General features: G+C 37.8%; 1 protein-coding gene across 3 annotated transcripts in view; it reads left to right on the plus strand.

The window, feature by feature from the left end:
* The window catches only part of FMN2 (formin 2), a 183,907-nt gene that overhangs the window by 51,646 nt on the left and 115,105 nt on the right, over positions 1-17,156 (plus strand). For all 3 annotated transcript variants that reach the window (XR_004593074.2, XR_015731460.1, XM_034428275.3), the window contains exons 5-6: positions 8,933-10,533; positions 12,775-12,919. Coding sequence is in view for 1 of the 3 variants with exons in the window: in XM_034428275.3 (XP_034284166.2) it covers positions 8,933-10,533; positions 12,775-12,919 (1,746 nt within the window). In the remaining 2 variants the exon portion in view is untranslated. The remainder of the gene's footprint in view (positions 1-8,932; positions 10,534-12,774; positions 12,920-17,156) is intronic.

Genomic DNA, 17,156 nt, shown 5'->3' on the forward strand with positions numbered 1-17,156 from the left:
ATTGTCAACTTTGATTTCAGTTGACTTGAAGGAGAAGAAATAATAATACATCCTTTCTACTTACTATAAAATTCAGTTTAAAAAGAAAACAATGCTTTTTACTCAAACTGGGGTTTACTTTCTCCCTGCTGAATCCAATTTATATAATTATGGATATGGATATAGCTTTGATTTGATTTGGATATAATACAAACACACATTTGCATTTCTTTTACATTTTATATTTTGAAAAGTATAATTGTCTAATCAATAAACATGAATAAACAGTATAGTGCTTAAATTAGGCAGAATATAGCAGAATAATTCAGTATGAGATTTTGATGAGCTGATAAGTAAGACAAAGGAGATGATATATGAAAGTTGAAAAGGGAGGAGATCATTAAGAAAAGTAAATAACAAATGGGTAATATTAAATATTAGCTAAAGAAAAATATACTGTACTGTAAATCATGGATACATCACAATCATTTATTACAAGAGACATATGTTCCTAATATTTCTTTATTAAGTCTTCATGATGGAAATAATAGTAGTAATAATTTCCTTTCCCAGAGACACTGGTAAATCTCTCTGGAAATGGACAAACGTTTTGGCAGTCTTAAGCTCAACATTAAAGTGTTGTTGAGATATAAATAAATCTATCAATGGGTAGAAAGACTTGGCAAGTGAAGAGCTTCAGTCTTTCAGAAAATGCTACTATCGTGAAATTCTGCAGAGTTAGGCAGTTCTGAACTATTTGCAGTGCAACTTAAAGAAGTTGTAAGATACTTCAGCAATTCTATATGCCTCTAGCCCAGGGGTGTCAAACTCAGGGCCCGCAGGCCAGATGTGTCACGTGCTGGCCATGCCCACCCCTTGTTTAGCAAAGGGGGAAAATTTCCCAATATATCACGTGACGACGACATGATGTGAGTTTGACACCCCTGCTCTAGCCCTTCCAGTGTACTGAATCCATCATTTAGTTGTACAAAACCATGTAAAAACACAAGAAGAGTCCTGCTAAACCAGGCTTACTGCCAATAAGAGCCGAGGTGGCGCAGTGGTTAGAGTGCTGTACTGCAGCTACTTCAGCTGACTGCTAATTCAGCAGATCAGCGGATCAAATCTCACCGGCTCAAGGTTGACTCAGCCTTCCATCTTTCCGAGGTGGGTAAAATGAGGACCTAGATTGTTGGGGGCAATATACTATTTAGTATACTGTCTTTGTTGTAAGCCACCAGAGTCCTCGGAGAGTGGGCAGCATAGAAATACGAATAATAAAATAAATAAATAAAAATAAATTTAATCAAACAACCTATGTGACTCACTGGCCAACAAGATACACTGAAGATTATCACAAATGATAATTATGCTTCCATTAAAGAGATTGTTGTTGTTAGTTGCGAAGTCATGTCCGACCCAACATTCCTCCAGGCCTTCCTGTCCTCTACCATCCTCTGGAGTCCATTTAAGTTCATGCCTACTGCTTCAGTGACTCCATCCAGCCATCTCATTCTCTGTCATCCCCTTCTTCTTTTGCCCTCAATCTTTCCCAGCATTAGGCTCTTCTCCAGTGAGTCCTTCCTTCTCATTAAGTGGCCAAAGTATTTGAGTTTCATCTTCAGGATCTGGCCTTCTAAAGAGCAGTCAGGGTTGATCTCCTCTAGGACTGACCAATTTGATTGACTTGCAGTTCAAGGAACTTGCAGGAATCTTCTCCAGCATCATAGTTCAAAGGGTGTCAGAGTTTGACACCCCTGATCTAGGACATGATAAATTCAGACATGGAATTATCATTTCTATTTTAGAAAGAAAATATATATCATTACATCCCCAACCTGGAGAGTATTAATAAATAAACTTTACTGTTCAGTCTATTTATCTTCTATTTAGGGTAGTGCCTAGTTGTACCATTGTGGCCAAACCAGTTTAGAAGGTAGTTTTGCAGCAATATTTGACTTTACCAACTGTGTTCAGTGCTTGCTTAGATTCAAAATGCACCTCTGTTTGACTCTAAATGGCAGCTATGAATTCCTTTTTATTTATTTATTTTAGAGCTTGATTTTTATACTTTGTCCATCTTTGTTATCATTAAAACACAATCTGCAGTTGTGCAAAAGGGTTGTGGTTCCACACTTCCATGTAATACATCTATGTTATGGTTATATGAGTTAATTGTACATAGTATATAGTTAGTGATACACAGTCTAGTGTAAGGATGGCATAGAATTCTTGAGTACCATACTTATAAAGGGAAATTGTTAATCCCTTTCATCTCACCTTTACAAACAAATTCTAGATTTCATTGAACTATACACCAAAATACCATTAATTTGTTCTGCAAAACTAGATTTATTTAGAGGTATTCTGTCCAATATTTTGCTGTTTGTAAATCTTTGCAGTAAATGCATTTTTAATCTTAATGCGTACCTGAATGAGAACTTTCACTTTTTTGCATATGTGACAGATTTGTGGTGTCTTATATAAAACAAACTAAAAAGCTATTGGATTACCTAAATCAAAATAATCTGCTTTTCCAAAGAGAAATAACTTAGTTTAACTTTTTTGATTATACAGTATAAGTGGATATTGAAAATTATTGTTGTTAAACTTTAAAAGTTCTTTAAGATTCCCAAAGACTTTGATATCTGCAAAAGAGACTTAAAAATCAACTTTAATTTTAAACAGACAAGAGAAACTGTCTTCAATCAGAAATGCCATCTTTTTTGTGTCTTATTGTTTAATAACAATTTCTTCATGTTGGAATTGGTTTGTACGGATGTTATAAAATTAAAGGATATAGCCAATCCAGTGTTTTCTTCTTTGGCTGAACTCAAAGGAAAAATTCTATCTTTCCACAAATGAGATTTTTAGATAGTATAAACTGAATTATTCTTTTTAGTGACATTCTAAACGTTATCTCTGAGGCAAGCCAATTTGTATGAAGAAGGTCACTGACTTGTTTTTCTTGAAGCAGTTCTTTCATCTCCTCAGTGGATGGATAGATTCAGAAAAATTAAAAGAGGCAAGATGTTCTCTCTGAGAAAATGACGCCTTGGAAAAGATTTGGGAATAAAAGTATTTTCCAACCTGTTGGGCCCTCCCCCCCAATTTTTTTACTAAACTTTTATAAGTTTAGTAAAATTTATATTTTATATATAAATTTTATATCTATATAAAATTTATATTTTAAATTTAATATTTATCTCAGTATGATACGTGTTCAGACTGAACTGATGTTTCCATACTTGGCTTGCTATCCTGATGAATCAATTAAAAGATTGAGTACAATTGTGTGAACCAATGAACTTCAATAGAACTTGATTATTAGCAGATGTGTGCAATGGCCTCCCTTAATTGTTTTATAAGACAGCCATTTCTATCATGTACTTAACCATGCTATAAATATAGTGTTACTTTGCCTTAATTTAATATCCATATTTTTGCCTACATGGACATTTCTGGGTTTCTGGTTTGGCACGTCAAACTGGGAGACAAATTCTCTGCAAAAAAAAAAAAAGACAATGCCTTGTGAAGGAGTCTTTCTGTCTATACAGTGCCTTTTGGGTTTGTATAGGTCTCCTACTAGCCTGATTTTGTCTCTACTTCTCCAGACAAGCAAAGATCCAACTTCAGCTCTTCTTAAGGGTTTGTGTGGCTTTGGGAGGATATAAGACAAACAAGCATTAAAAACCACAATAAATGAAAGCACATAACTTTTCTGTTTCTGGCACGTTCCAGTGACATTAATATTGCAGAGACTGACTGTCCTTATGTCTCCATATCAATGGATCATATACCATTCTTGGCAGGTTTATGTTGGTCATTTTTTTTAAGTATACAAACAAAGGATAAGCAACCTTTGTATTCCAGTCATGTAGTTGTGTAACTCCTCTGCCATTTTGCTGTTCTTTTCGTTATCATTCTCCCCCACCCCCACCCTTTCAGAAACGATGATGTAAGTAAGGAGGGGGCACATTAAACATTTTTTTTTCTTTGAGTGTATAATTAAAAAAATTCCTTCATTAATGTTGATTGTTTATCTCATTTTTTACGTTAAATCGAAACTGTCAGCCTATAAACATTCTTGTCTTTGAAAGCATCCTTGTTTGTGAAATGAATTCCCATAAGTCTGTGATTTGCTTATAATTTTGTGGTTATGAATTCCAGAAGAGTAATCATGTACGTCTGCAGAGCAAGACATGATGTGGTGTCAAGCCCAACTTCTGTCAAATTGAGATGAAGAAGTGGGGGCAAAGTTGAACAAAAGGAAAAGATAGACAGACACTGGGAGAAGCAGAAGCAGAATAGTAATGTTGTTTGGTTTAACAAGTGGATACTGCATAATATGCTTATTGTATAATATGCTGGAGGTCTTCAAGAAAAGCGTGGACAACCATTTGTCTGGGATGGCATAAGGACTCCTGCCTTGGGCAGGAAGTTGAACTAGAAGACTCCAAAGTCCCTTCCAGCCCTGTGATTCTATGATTAACACTGTGTGTGTGTGTGTGTGTGTGTGTGTGTGTGTGTGTGTGTTGTTTTCTGACGTTCACTGCTATCCAACTATGGGTAGTGTTGATGAAACTTTTACAGGTGTTCCTTCAAACCCTGGTATGGAAGAGGTACTTGCTCTGAGTAAAAGATCCAGCCATATCTGCCACTATTCTTAGTTTTAGAATACCTTTATTGTCACTTTGAATGTACACTAATCAGCATACATTAAAATGAGATTTTGTTACATACAGCTCTCAAAGGGTTGCCACCTCCAATATACACTACATAAACATGATAAAACACATACATACATACATACATACATACATACATACATACATACATAATTATGCATATACCCACATATAGTATATGACACAGAGAAATAATATAGTCTAGTTCGGATGTATACATGTACATGGCGAAAAAAACAAATCTTGTGAGTTTATCAGATAGATGGCATAGGGCACAGAATCTGGTAGTCCTGCTAGAAATACTTTGAAACCTCCTCCCAGAGGGCAGCAACAGAAACAGATTGTAAAGTGGGTGTGTGGGATCTCTAACAATGCTTTGAGCTCTAAACACATAGTGCTTATAAACAGTATCCTGAATAATAGGAAGCAAGCTTCCGATAATCTTCTTTGCTGTCCTCACCACTCTCTGTATGGACTTTCTATCTGAAGCACTGCTGCCACCAAACCAACAGTGATGCAGTTTGTTAAAATGCTCGCAATTGTGCCTCTGTAAAAAGTGGCCAGGACAGAAGGAGAAAAATGTACTCTCCTCGTCCGACGCAGAAAATATAGACGCTGGTTTGCACACCTCACTAAGAACGACATGTGGAGAGACCAATTCAGATTGTTAGTTATCTGCACCAGTGGTGGATTTCAAACTGGTTCGGTGGATGTGGCTAGGTGGGAGGGCCATGTGACAGAGTGGACATGGCCAATTTGATTTCACTCATGCCCACGCCCACTCAGTCACATGACCCCCCTACCTAGCCACACCCACAGGAAAAGGTAGGAAAGTTTTTGGAATTTCCACCTATCTACCCCCGCCCTCCCTTTGCCAGTCACCCCCGTTTCCCCTCCTTTAGTGCCCCGGCTCTAGCCCAGCTTCCTCCCCCCCCACCTCTTTGTTTGGGCTGTTTACCTTCCATGGCGGTAGGAAGGCAAGCTGACCTGAGTTTTCAGCGGCCCCCAGCCAGCTGCCACTGCTGGAAAATGGCTGACAAAGAAGCCTCCCAACTTTGAGGCTGTGGCGGCTGGCCGCAAGCCACCAAAAAGTACCGAAGGTCACAGAAAAAGCTGCTGCTGTCACTGCCATGTTCTTCACGCATGCACATCCCATTAGATTTGCAAGGCATGGGATGCACGTGCACAAATAACATGGCGGTGATAAACATGGCGGGCAGGGCGAGCAAGCGATGACTGGGGAACTGGTTCAGGGGCATGGCCAGCCAGCCATTGCTACCAGTTCGGCGACCTTGGCCAAATTTCCGCTGATGGTTCACATGAACCGGTATGAACCAGTTGAATACCACCTCTGATCTGCATCCCCAGATACTTAATACTGTTGACCACTTCCACAGCTACATCCTTGATACTGAGTGGAGTATGACTATGCTGGCTCTTTCTCAAATCTACAATGATGTCTTCACCTCTTCCCTATAAGCATCTTCATTGTCGCCCCAGATAAGAACCACCACTGCCGTGTCATCCATATACTTCACAATATGATTCGTAGCAGATTTCACACAGCAATTGTGGGTCATCAAAGTAAACAATAGCAGACTCAAGACACAGCCCTGTGGGGAACCCGTATTCAAGGAGATGGAGTTGGAAACTTTTCTTCCAACTTGCACAAACTGGGGCCTATCAATAAGGAAATCCAGTATCCAATTACATAAAGAAGTATTAAAACCTAACAGGCCCAGTTTGTTCACCAAATGCTGAGTAATGATTATGTTGAACGCCAAACTAAACTCAACAAACAGCATTCACATGTGATTATTATTCTCCAGGTGCACCAAGCTAAGATGAAGCATGCAGGAAAGTGCATCATCTATACAGCGGTCCTTCCGATAAGCAAATTGTAATGAGTCAAATGTGGGGGGAAGGCATGAAACCATATACTCCTTTACACATCACATGCGCATGCACACCTGTGCATGCACAGAAGGTAAAAAACACCAGGGCAGCGATCACTACCAGATCGCCAAACCACAGGGAAAAATCGCTATTGGATCGGGTGATCCGGTCCGATCTGGGAGCATTTTACCCCTGCTCTTTTATCAATCTCTTAATATCTTAGTGGATAGATCACCATGAAATTTGCTGTTTATAAAGTACAACAAGAAACCTTATGTGATCAAAGGAATAAGTGAATAAGTTGTGATCAGCTACTTTCACATGGGCTTTGCTAGTAAAAAAATCAGTGCAGTTAACTAGTATCTTACCAGATGCCCTGGTGGTATAGTGGTTAGAATGCAATATTGCAGGCAAACTCTTTCCCAGCTTGGAGTTCTATTTTGATGGGGCTTAAGGTTGACTCGGTTTTCCAGCCTTCCGAGGTCAATAAAATGAGGACCCAGATTGTTGGGAGCAATAAACTGACATTGTAAACTGCCCAGAGAGTGCTGTAAAGCACTATGAGGTGGTATAGAAATTGAAGTGCAATTGCTATAGCTACAGTATCTCTGAAATGCATGCTACAATAAACAATGTTCTCTACAGTGCTGCTGAAATTTCTGTTTGTAGATGTTACATAATGGGTTTGATTTTTCTGAATCTTTCATATTACACCAATCACCTTTATAGTTAGCTGATGTTTTTTGTTGTTTCTTTCTTCTTTTGTGTGTCTTTAAAACAAAGTGACCATCAATGTCTGTTTCTTCCTCAAATAAGCAAACAAAGCAGATGCAAATGCAATGATTTTAATTGGAAATTTAATGAATGAAAAAACTGGCACAAAATGTAATTGGAGAAACAAACTAACTTATCCTTTCGTCTCTTTCCATTGTACTGTTTAGAGCTTTAGATGGCTCTTTTTTTTTCCTTTTTTTTTTTTGGCTTTTTCAAACATCCCAAATCAAAGTGGCTCCAGTGGTAAACATAGGCTTATTTTAGCATTCTTGTAGCCTGTTATTTGCTCCTTGGGATTAATCCCAAATAGCTAATGCAGCGATGTTAATCAGCCAAAATCTGCTATGCCTTTATGGAGGAGCAATGCAGGTCTTTTCATTTATACTCTTCCCAAATTTGATAGTTAATGTTTGTGCATTGATGCTACCCACTAAACTTGGTGAAATCAGTTGCAGCCAAACACCCAAGAGAAATTGCATTACATCTGTTGTTCTCATATTGTGACTTCATTTGGGATGGATGTGGTTTTTCTTTCTTCAAATTAAATACATTCCCAATTAAACTGTTTTAATAGCATAAGCTATTAGTCCTTATTCTTGCAAAATGAAACTTTAAAAAGTACATACATTGAAACGTAAACTAGGAAAAGCAGCTTCCAAACGGCTTATGGAATTGAGCACAGTGGGCAATGGTTAGAGTGCAGTACTGCAGGCTACTTCTGCTGACTGCTGGCTGCCTGAAATTTAGCAGTTCAAATCCCATCAGGCTCAAGGTTGACTCAGCCTTCCATCCTTCCAAGGTGGGTAAAATGAGGACCCAGATTGTTGGGGGCAATATGCTGACTCTGTAAACTGCTTAGAGAGGGCTGTAAAGCACTGTAAAGCGATATATACTGTAAGTCTAACTACTATTGCTATTGCTATTATGAAATTCCTTAACATCATCTCCATTCAAAGTCATATGATCAGGAAGACGGAGGGGTTAAGAAAAGAGCAGTCAACAATATTCTAAGCTGCTTCTCAACTGTTTCTTCCATAGGGATGTAATAGATAATCTTTTCTAGATTTTTTTTTTTGCAACCCTTGGCCAAACCTTGCTTATTTCTGAAATTATCCTTTACCCAGCTTTCCTAACCACAGCAAATTTAATTCCCTTCCATTTTAGTTTTGGAGTGCTAAAAGAATAGGATGGATACCCCTTCAGGTAATTTCTTTTCAACATTTAATTGGATTGGAAAGAATTAAAAAAATCTGAAAGAACAGGATAAAACATGTACATGCACAGAAATTGTGGAACAACAAAGTTAAATTCAAGATTCTGAAATACTTAAGCATAGATAAACCTATATTATAATATCTATAATATATCTATACTATATGTTATATGTTGCATATGACTTAATTTTTAAAATAAAAGTGTGAAATATAACCCATTCTGAGTATTTAATAGTATTCAGACTTTCATAATGCATTAAAATATTCAAAGATAATACAATATTATCTTTATATGGTTAGTTTTAGTATGCATCAGGCAAAGATCTTATGCAGATGTCTTATTTTCTTCCTGCATGTTGACTCTTCTTTCTTGTTTCCTAGGAAAATGTTACAATGAAATCAGAAATGCGGGCAAATGAAATTCAGCGGCTAGAGCAAACCATACAGGATTTAAAAACAAAAATTGCAGAGCTAGAGAAACAGTTTCCAGCAACAGAGGTACTGGTTTCAAGCAAAAGCGTGTGGAATGAGACCGAACAGCCAACTCATGAAGGACTACCTAACAGAGCTTTTCAAGAACATGAATTGTGTGCTCTAGTTAAAACTATAACTGCAACATCTGTGCAGACATCTCCAACAGATGATTGTTTAACACACATAATGCCTTCAGACAGTACACTGCCACAAGCACCTCCCCACCTCAAAGGGGATCCAGGTCAAGGGCCAACTCAGCCGTTGCCAACACTTGAGCCACAACCCACCTTTTGCTCTGAAATAGCTTTAGTTCTGTCACCAAAACGGATATCAGTACAGCTGGATGCTTTCCAGGAACAATTGACAATGCCACAAACTTCATGTTTATTTCAAGAGGAATCTGTGCCATCAGCTCCCCATCTTCCTCCGGGTATGGAGACTGTAACATGGAATGAGCATTCCTCATCTTTATCTACTCCCATCATTTCTGCTCCTCTATCTACTGACACTGGAATTTCCCTGCCTGGGGCAGGTGGCCCATTTTTAACTTCACCAGTGTCACCTCCCTCATCCCTCTCTGCCTCAGGATATTTAGGGTCCTCATCTGACATAGTACCAACCTCTGCTCCATCATTCCCCACCAAAAGGACTTCTTCCCCATCATGTCTGACAGGGATGGACATGATACCATCTACCCCTTCTTTATCTCCTGCAAGCATCTCTTCTATGCCACCTTTGCCTACTGCTGGACTACCTTCCGAGATCTCATCTCTACCACCTTTTCCTGTAACTGGAATTCCACCTCCTCCACCTTTGCCAGGACCAGTTAGTTCCCTTTTGCCAGGGATAGTGCCACCCCCTCCGCCGCCACCCCCTTGGCCAGGCATGGGAGTGCCACCCCCTCCGCCACCACCCCCACTGCCAGGCATGGGAGTGCCACCTCCTCCACCCCCACCCCCATTGCCAGGCATGGGAGTGCCTCCTCCACCACCACCTCCTCCCCCTTTGCCAGGCATGGGAGTGCCGCCCCCTCCTCCACCACCCCCTTGGCCAGGAATGGGAGTGCCACCCCCTCCTCCACCACCCCCATTGCCAGGTATGGGAGTGCTGCCCCCTCCACCCCCACCTCCATTGCCAGGCATGGGAGTGCCTCCTCCTCCACCACCTCCTCCCCCTTTGCCAGGCATGGGAGTGCCACCCCCTCCTCCGCCACCCCCTTGGCCAGGTATGGGGGGACCTCCCCCTCCTCCCCCTCTGCAAGGACTGACAGTGCTGCCTCCTCCACCCCCTTTGCCTGGGGCGGGAGCTCCTCCTCTGCCTGGAATAGGCATGCCACCACCTCCAGCTCCTAGTCTTCCACAAGTATCTGGGTTTCTTCCTCTTCCCTTGCCAACCGGTTTATTTGTCATGGGAATTAACCAGGAAAAAAGTAGCAGAAAGCATGCAATAGAACCTTCTCGACCCATGAAGCCTCTTTATTGGACAAGAATCCAGCTTCATAATAAAAGGTAACGATATGTTAAAAACGTTGGTCTGAAGCTTTTGAAATGTAACATCAATTTCTCTAAAACTGTAAATACAGTAAGCCATTTGTCTGTACATTGTTCCTTCTGTGGCGTTATAAATTCAGAACTGTAGCTTAAAATGCTTTTCCACTGTATTAGTTTTTAAACCTTTGTGAAACAATGTTAGGAAGAAATAATATCCTAAATATTTTAAAAGGTAAATACTACCATGTGGTATAGCCTTACCACATAGTTCTTGGCAGGATATACTTATCTTTCCAATGCAGCAATATGTATTATTATCCTTTCTTAATCAAATGTAATAATATGGGTATATTTGGATTTTTCCCCCTTGTATATTGGTTTTTCTCAAGGACCAGTTCATACCCATCATGCCTCAGTACTAGTTTCTTTCGTTATATTTTTTACCTTACCTCTTTTTGCAGTCATATGAAGATAACCTATTGTGAACTGAGGTTTATGTGCGCATGGCTAAATTTTAGCAGACCTAAACATATGTCCAGATGGTGGTTGGAAATGAACCAATAACAGACTTGTTCCATGAACAATCTGGACAACTTCCCTCCCACCTGCAAAAAAACAAAAACCCTTATTACCACCATTTGTCTGAAAATATCCAAAAGTTCCCTCTGGTAGCAAGTTTGAAGACTGATATGGGGAGGAGAACTTATGCACACAGTAGAGAAGCAGAAATGGTTTGGAATTGCTAGAAGTTAGTATGAGTGAACAAGGATGTTTTATAACTGGTGCTCAGTTTCAAAGGCAGTGCTTTTACCTTCAAATAAAAAATGACATATATTGAATAAGCTGGAATTTCACTCTTCTCATGAAGAAGACCAAGTGGTTTTAAGGAAAGAATGATTTACACATGCTCAGAAGATTATTACTTTTTTATAGGCTCTTTATAGCTTAAGGAACAAATCTGTGTTATAGGCCTTCATAATGCCAAACTTTGCATATCAAAACCTTCGTAATACCAAACTTTGCATTTTGCAGAAAATGCTTTTTCTGTGTTATACTTGTGAATAATAAAAATTCACAGATTTGTTCTATAGAGATGGAGAGCAACTTCAGCGAGGCTACTTGAGAAGAAACGTTTCAGATGAGGGTCATACATGATAGAACCTTGTATCTTCTATTTGTTTGAGTGTCTTATTGATTTTTGGCATTTCTGAAATGTAAATCTCCCATCCATTATCTAAGTGGAATTTGTGCCCTCAAATCAATATATCTTGTGCAATGTAGAGAACCAAGCATATTTTCAGACAAATCACCCAGTTCTTAATTTATACATGTTCTTTACTTTCACATTAAAAATAAGTTCTAGGCTTATCAAGTAAAAAGAGAAAAGTCTGAAGATGAGGATGAATGGCTGTGAAAAGGACATTGTAGCTCCTAATGTGGGTGGATAAAGCTATTACAGGGCATGGATGTTTCTGTATATGGTCATGGTATGATGGATTAATTTTCAGAATATATTCAGAATATATATATATATATACAGTATTTGGAGAAACTGGAAACTGAAGTGAGAACTAATCTGGATTCCCCTTTCTTTCTGACCTTTCTTAATCTACTACTATGTGCACAATTCCCTTTCCCTATTTTTATAAACCATTGACAAGCTCTCCTATATCAATTTTCTCTTAAATGGGATCAAGGATAAAGGTATGTGCTAGGAAAATCTCAAGAAATTGGGAGAAAAAAAATCCTTGTTACTCAATATGAATTTCTTTCTGAGATAATCTGTGAGCTATGCACTAGTTGATGGTGCTTATTGAAAATTATAGGAAGTCTTAATAGTTATCATTACCAGACAATGCTTTATGTAAAATTCATGCTATATTTTCTGAGAATGTTTTTTTTTTGTTCCCCTCAATTATATTTTTGGTTTACTATTCCACATATTATTATTTTTCCCAACTATTGCAATAATCATGGTAAGCAGCTTCAGTATGAATCTGATAATATATAAATTATTGCATGTATATCTATTATTCTAGTATAAATATAGATCCTACTGAAAAGTACTATTTATATGTTGTGCAGGAAATTGGCAGAATATTTCTTTTATGAATCAGAAAGTTTCAATATTTTTGTAGTCCATTTTCAATTGGAAAAATGAATTTAGCAATGAAACTGATAATTCATCTATCTTCATTCCACCATTTTGTGACTATTCAGTCTGATGTTGTCCTACATAGGTCTTTTGCTTAACTTTAGAGATTCTAGTGCTTCACTTGTGTGGGAAAAAATTGAAGAGCCTTCAATAGATTATCATGAATTTGAAGAACTGTTTTCTAAAACAGCTGTTAAAGAGAGGAAGAAACCTATTTCGGATACCATCACCAAGACAAAGAATAAACAAGTGAGTATTAAGTTGCACTTTTCTTTAGGGGGAATTAGAAAACTTTGGCTAAGTCTACTGGAAGACAGCAAGCATGATCTGTGAGTATCTCTGCTTCGTGCAGCAGTCTGAAGGGAGAGGGAGATACATTCAGTGGAAACAAATAGTTTTGAACAGTGCTATATTAAATATATGAATTTTGTTAGAAATTGGGTGTTTTGATTTGTGTTTTGGCCAAAATATTTAATAATTTTAAGGGATTTTTAATATTTGTATTATCTGTATTTTATCTTGGCTGTTCACCGCCCTGAGTCCTTCGGGAGTAGGGCGGTATAGAAATTTGATCAAATAAATAAATAAATAAAATAAATAGAAATGGAAAGTAAATGTTAAAATTAAAAATCAAATGTACAGAGAGAAATCAAATAGAGAGAAGATATGATGTAGATATTAGATGTATAATAGCAAAACATAGGTGAGGGAGAAGAATCTCTTTTTATTGGTTCTTGGCTCTGATCAGGTTTAGGGTACTGATGGATAAACTGAGAATTTATTGAGGGTTCTCATAATATGGCCAATTGAATAAATATTGAAAACTAATAATAATAATTTCACTGTTTTTCCTGCTTTTAATTGTTGAAAATTATTGATGAAATATTTATATTTTACTTGATATTGGTTTTAACAGTTTGAGTGCCAAATATTAGAAAGAAATGGTGTGTGAATCTATAAATCTTTGCTATTCATGCTTATTATTTAATATATTTAGTCTTACTCAGGATTTAGTTAGTAATTAGAATATAAGGTGATAATGTGTAGAAAGCTAAGAATTCTCAATTTTTACTTGATTTTACTATTTTTAGACATTTGTTGGTCAAAAGCACTTTGCATATAAGACTGATATAATTACAATTAGTGGAGAAACCTGAGGTAACACTATACCAATAGATGAAAGAGCCGAAGGACCAAGCTGAGGATAGATCTTGCTGGAGAAAATCAATGAGATTTTTAAGAATCAACACTGACTTGATGGCACATAATCAGTTATATTCTTGAACAGTTATATTCTTCTTTTGAAATACTATTTCCCTTTTAATTTTCTTCTTCTACTCAGACCTAGAATTTTTCATGACTGCTAATGACTGTTCAAGGGATCAGGCAGATGACCAGCCTTCCATCTAAGAATCTTTTAACTGACCTGAGCCCATTCATAGATAATTTGCACCTAAATGTTAGAAACACAACAAAATTTATCTTTTGTATTGAGTTAACATCTGGCAGTGTAATAATACACAGGGCAAAGTAGCATTCTTGGCCAAATATAGCATGTGGCTTTATCAAGGCGGTAAGCACGTCATTAAATGAATATTCATGGAATTCATTAATTTTTGGGACTGTGAGACTGGTATTTCTTTCTAGGAATTCTAAATTATAAAGATGCTTATTTACATTTTAGCATTGAAAATATATCAATGTAGAACAGCTGGAAATAGGAATTGGAATACAGTATTTCTGTTTTTAAAAATAAAATTAAGTAGGAATTCCAACTATTAGGAGCATCTGTACTTCCGTTAAGTACACAACTGACATTGTTAGATCAGTTGCTCAGCTTTCAAATAGATCTGTATAGAACTCACTTTTGCTTTATAGACTTTTTTAATATATACATAGCATTAAATGATTTACTAGTTAAGAAAGGTGCATTTTTTACAATTTTATTTATGATAGGCACACTGTACATTCAAATAAATGTGTCTGTAACATTTTAAGTTTATTTAACATGAAATTTAGAAACACAAACTTCTGCAAACAATAAAATGATGGCTACTGAATTGTGTTTTGCAAACAGTGATTAAATAGGCAGGCAGTAGTTGTGGTTAAACATTAGGGGCTGTGGTTTCGATGTCTGGCAGGATTTGTTTTCTTTTGCAGTAGTAAGCATTTTATTGTATTATTTTAAAGCATATTTTTAAAACTTGGAGCAGAATATCCTGAAAGGTCTCTAAAAGGACATGGTTTTTTTTTTTTTTACAAAACAGGTTTATTGAAAATGTAATTGAGTTCTGATAAAAATATAAATGTGTGCGGGAATATGGTGCTGATGTACAGTGAAGGTAGTCCTTGACTTACAACCACGACTGGGTTCAAAGTTTCTGTTCCTAAGGAAGACAATTGTCAAGTGAGTTTTGCCCCATTTTATTGCCCCATTGCCACAGTTGTTAAGTGAATCATTGCACTTGTTAAATTAGTAACACAGTTGTTAAGTGAATCTGATTTCCCCATTGACGTTGGTTGTCGGAAGGTCGCAAAAGGTGATCATGTGACTCTGGGACATTGCAACCATCATAACTATGAGCCAATGAATCTTGATCACATGACCATGGAGATACTGCAATGGTCGTAAGGGTAAAAATGGTCATATAAGTCACTTTTTTCAGTGCCGTTGTAATTTCAAATGGTCACTAAATGTATGGTTGTAAGTCAACGACTACCTGTAAAGAGAATTTGATGTAATTAATCAAATGCAATTAATTAAATTTAAAAACATGTATAGCTACCCATCTTATATATCAAAGCTCTGGTGACTCCCAAACAGTGAGAAAACACAACAGAATAGTAAAGCCAATATACAAAAAAGAAAAAAAATCATAGTACACCAAACAACACTCCCCAACCAAAACATAATTGCAGATGTTTGGCTCCACCCTTACAGGATACCATTGACTGAGGGAAAAGCTAGCTCTTCCAGTTCTTCTGGAAGGCTAGAAGAGTGGGGGTTTCCTTGATCCTGGGGGGGGGAAGGTATTCCACAGACCAGAAGCCCCATCTTACTAGTTGACAACATCTAAGGGAGAGATCTGGAGCAGGGCTGCTCTACCCAGCCTGGTAGAATAGGCAGCTATCCTCAGGGAAAGGTCTGTGCCATGCAGGTCTTTAAGAGTAATAACCAGGCCCCTCAACTGCACCCAGAAAGAAACTGGGAACCAGTGCAGCTCCTACACCAATTATGGGCAAAGCTGTACATGCTGCTGCATTCTGGACCAGTTGTAATTTCTGAATGGTTCTATATACAGTATATTACAGTCATTGAACCAGGAAATAGCATAACACGTAAGTGACGATGAGCAAGGTCTCCCCGTCCAGTGTTGGGCAGAACCTGGCACACAAACCTGTACAAAGGTCCCTAGCTGGACTTGCCACCTGCTCGTTAAGAATGGAATGGAATGGAATGGAATGGAATGGAATGGAATCAAGAGTGGGATTCAGCCAGTTCAGACAGGTTTGGGCGAATCGGTAATTGTGAGCTGTGGGTGGGCCCGCTCACCCATGCCCACCCTTGCCTGCCCACCCTGGCGCTATGCCATCCTATTCAGCTGTGTTTTTAAAGCTGCGTGCATGTGTGGAAGCGCATGTGAGCAAAGCACATGTCCAGAAGGCCACGCGCATGCATGGAAGTCATGCGTGCGAGCGAAGCTAGAGTGCGCACAAGCTCACATTTTCGGTGTTCGGATGAACTGGTTGTTAATTCATGCGCCGCCCACCTCTGAATGGAATGGAATAGAGCAGAGCAGAGCACAGCAGAACAAACTTTATTGTCACTTTGAATGTACACTAATTGGTATACCTTAAAATGAAATTTTGTTGCCTACAGTGCTCAAAGGGTCACCACTCCAATATACACTACATGACCATAAATAAATAAATAAATAAATAAATAAATAAATAAATAAATAAATAAATAAATAAATAAATAAATATGTATATACCCAATATATATTACACACAAACACACATACAGACACACACACACACATAACCACATAACCATGTGAATAATGCATAGGAATTATATTGAATATCTTTTTTAAGAAAAAAGATTCCCTGACCATTTGTCTTGTAAAGAAGTCTGCAATCTGATAATCAATCACTCCTGTTACAATCATAGAAATAATGAAATTTGTAAAGATTTTCTGCTATATCTTTGACTAGTACTGTAGAGTCCAGATTCTTATGCTCTAATGAGCAACTTGGTTAAATGGTGAAAGACCAGAGGCAATGTACAATGAGAGGGACTTTTGTTTAATCATTTTTAACATTTCCATATCACATTTACGAATATTGATGCTGTATCAATGATCAAGATACTGGCTTGTGATTTTTTTTTTTAAATGCTCCAAAGGAAGAATATCTAACAAAAGCAATACTGAAAAAGTGATGAAATGGGTCACCACTTTTTGGAGAGACTTCTCCATCACAG

Source organism: Pantherophis guttatus, chromosome 1, assembly GCF_059756535.1.
Source record: "Pantherophis guttatus breed Tessera chromosome 1, ASM5975653v1, whole genome shotgun sequence".
NCBI classification, from domain to species: Eukaryota; Metazoa; Chordata; class Lepidosauria; order Squamata; family Colubridae; genus Pantherophis; species Pantherophis guttatus.